This window comes from Aplysia californica, unplaced genomic scaffold (genome assembly GCF_000002075.1).
Source record: "Aplysia californica isolate F4 #8 unplaced genomic scaffold, AplCal3.0 scaffold00380, whole genome shotgun sequence".
In the NCBI taxonomy this organism is placed as follows: domain Eukaryota; kingdom Metazoa; phylum Mollusca; class Gastropoda; order Aplysiida; family Aplysiidae; genus Aplysia; species Aplysia californica.
Genome location: NW_004797650.1, coordinates 660361 through 661970, shown reverse-complemented (window position 1 = coordinate 661970; position 1610 = coordinate 660361). Strand labels below are relative to the sequence as shown.

The 1610-nt window shown below is 45.4% G+C and overlaps 1 protein-coding gene across 1 annotated transcript in view; it reads left to right on the top strand.

Annotated features, from left to right (window-relative positions):
• The window catches only part of LOC106012458, a 14004-nt gene that overhangs the window by 10419 nt on the left and 1975 nt on the right, over positions 1-1610 (top strand). Inside the window, exon 4 of the mRNA XM_013085492.1 lies at positions 882-1241. Coding sequence (XP_012940946.1) covers positions 882-1241 — 360 coding nt within the window. The remainder of the gene's footprint in view (positions 1-881; positions 1242-1610) is intronic.

The following is a 1610-nucleotide window of genomic DNA, read 5'->3' as shown; positions in this document are numbered from 1 at the left end:
AGATAGAGAGAAAGAGAGAGAGAGAGAGAGAGAGAGAGAGAGAGAGAGAGAGAGAGAGAGAGAGAGAGAGAAGGGAGGGTAACATTGTCTATGTTAGACAAGTTTTAAAACTATTCATTGTCATGCAGTGTCATTGTGCCTCTCATCGCCATTCTGACACGAAGCTTCCCCTGGCTTTGTATTTAAAGGTATTTGAAAAGGTGAAAACTACGATTGTTAGTTTTGATGAATGAACTTGTCGGTGTTATTCCGAGATGAAGCTTCAACACGTCGGTTAGTTTTCAAAACACAAGAGTCATTACTTAAGTAATACAATATACTGTCGAAATTGTCCAAGACGGTCACCCATTGTCGAGGTGAAAATATGTTGCCTTAGACAGGTGCGCGTCCTGGACTATGTCTTTATAGTGTAGAAAACACACAAAGGAAGAAGTGTGGCGTGGTCATTTTTACAAATGAATGTCTTAGACAGGTGGCCCCTAGAGCAGATTTGACTGTATTAGATACTTTAGAGACAATACTTTATTGTCCAATGGCTTATTCCAGCTTTGGTTACATGACAGTACAGGTATTTAGGTCCAACGTCTGTGGTGTAGCAGTTAAGTCATTCTGTATCACACGCAGGATATCTGAGTTCGATTACTGAGAGGGTACAATTTTCATCGAGTAACTCGGTCTTTCTGCTGGGATACTGTATCCCTCTCAGCCTCTGTAGGCCCTGACAGGCAGGGTCGAAGCCCGCCTCGTAAATGATATAAACTTTGTCGATGGAGGTGCAAAGATACCTACATTTAAAAACAGATAATAATATTTAGGTGAATACCAATCCCCGTAGCTTGATGTCCAATGTAGCGGAGACTTTAATCCTCTTTACCTTCCAGTGGTCAGTGCCACAGTGGACAGCCAAGTTAATGGTGGCAGTGTAGGCTTGCCGAACCTGTCTGACGCAACGCTAACCACAATGGATGCGGGCAGCAGTCAAGGTTCGAACTCTGTTGGTCTGCCAAACCTTCAGCTGCCAGGGGATCTCTCCATCGTAAACACATCAGGCCAACAGGGGACAGTGTCTGGCACTGGTGGGGACAGCCACACTGGGGTCAGGTCTGTCACCGACACAGGCTTCTACAGTGGAAGTGACCTATCCGCTTCGGCATTAGGCGGGGGAGTTGTGTCCAAGACAGGCGCCACACTCGACACTCCCACGGAGGCTTCCAGCTTTTCTAGTGGCTCTGGAAGCAAAGGTAATTTGTTATGTGGTGAAACCTTAACCTAACCAGCATTAACTTGGTTCTCTTTGTACCACACAATAGAAGCGGGTATCATTTTCTACAAATCTGGGTCTGTGTTGTCGAGGTTCACAGGTACTTCGCTGTCGAATGCAGGAGACCCCAGTTCGATTCCCTAGGGGAGATAATTTTTTTCGGTCTTTCTGCTGGCATTTCTCTCTTAGCCCAGGTTGGCCCCAACAGGCATAGTCAGAAGCACACTTCTTAATAATCTAAATTGTGTCGATGAGGTCGTAAAACACCTACATTAAAAAGCATGCCACATCAAGGAAAATAAGTTATCAGAAACAGTAAAGTTGTGTCAGCATGGCTGCCGAGGCGGGG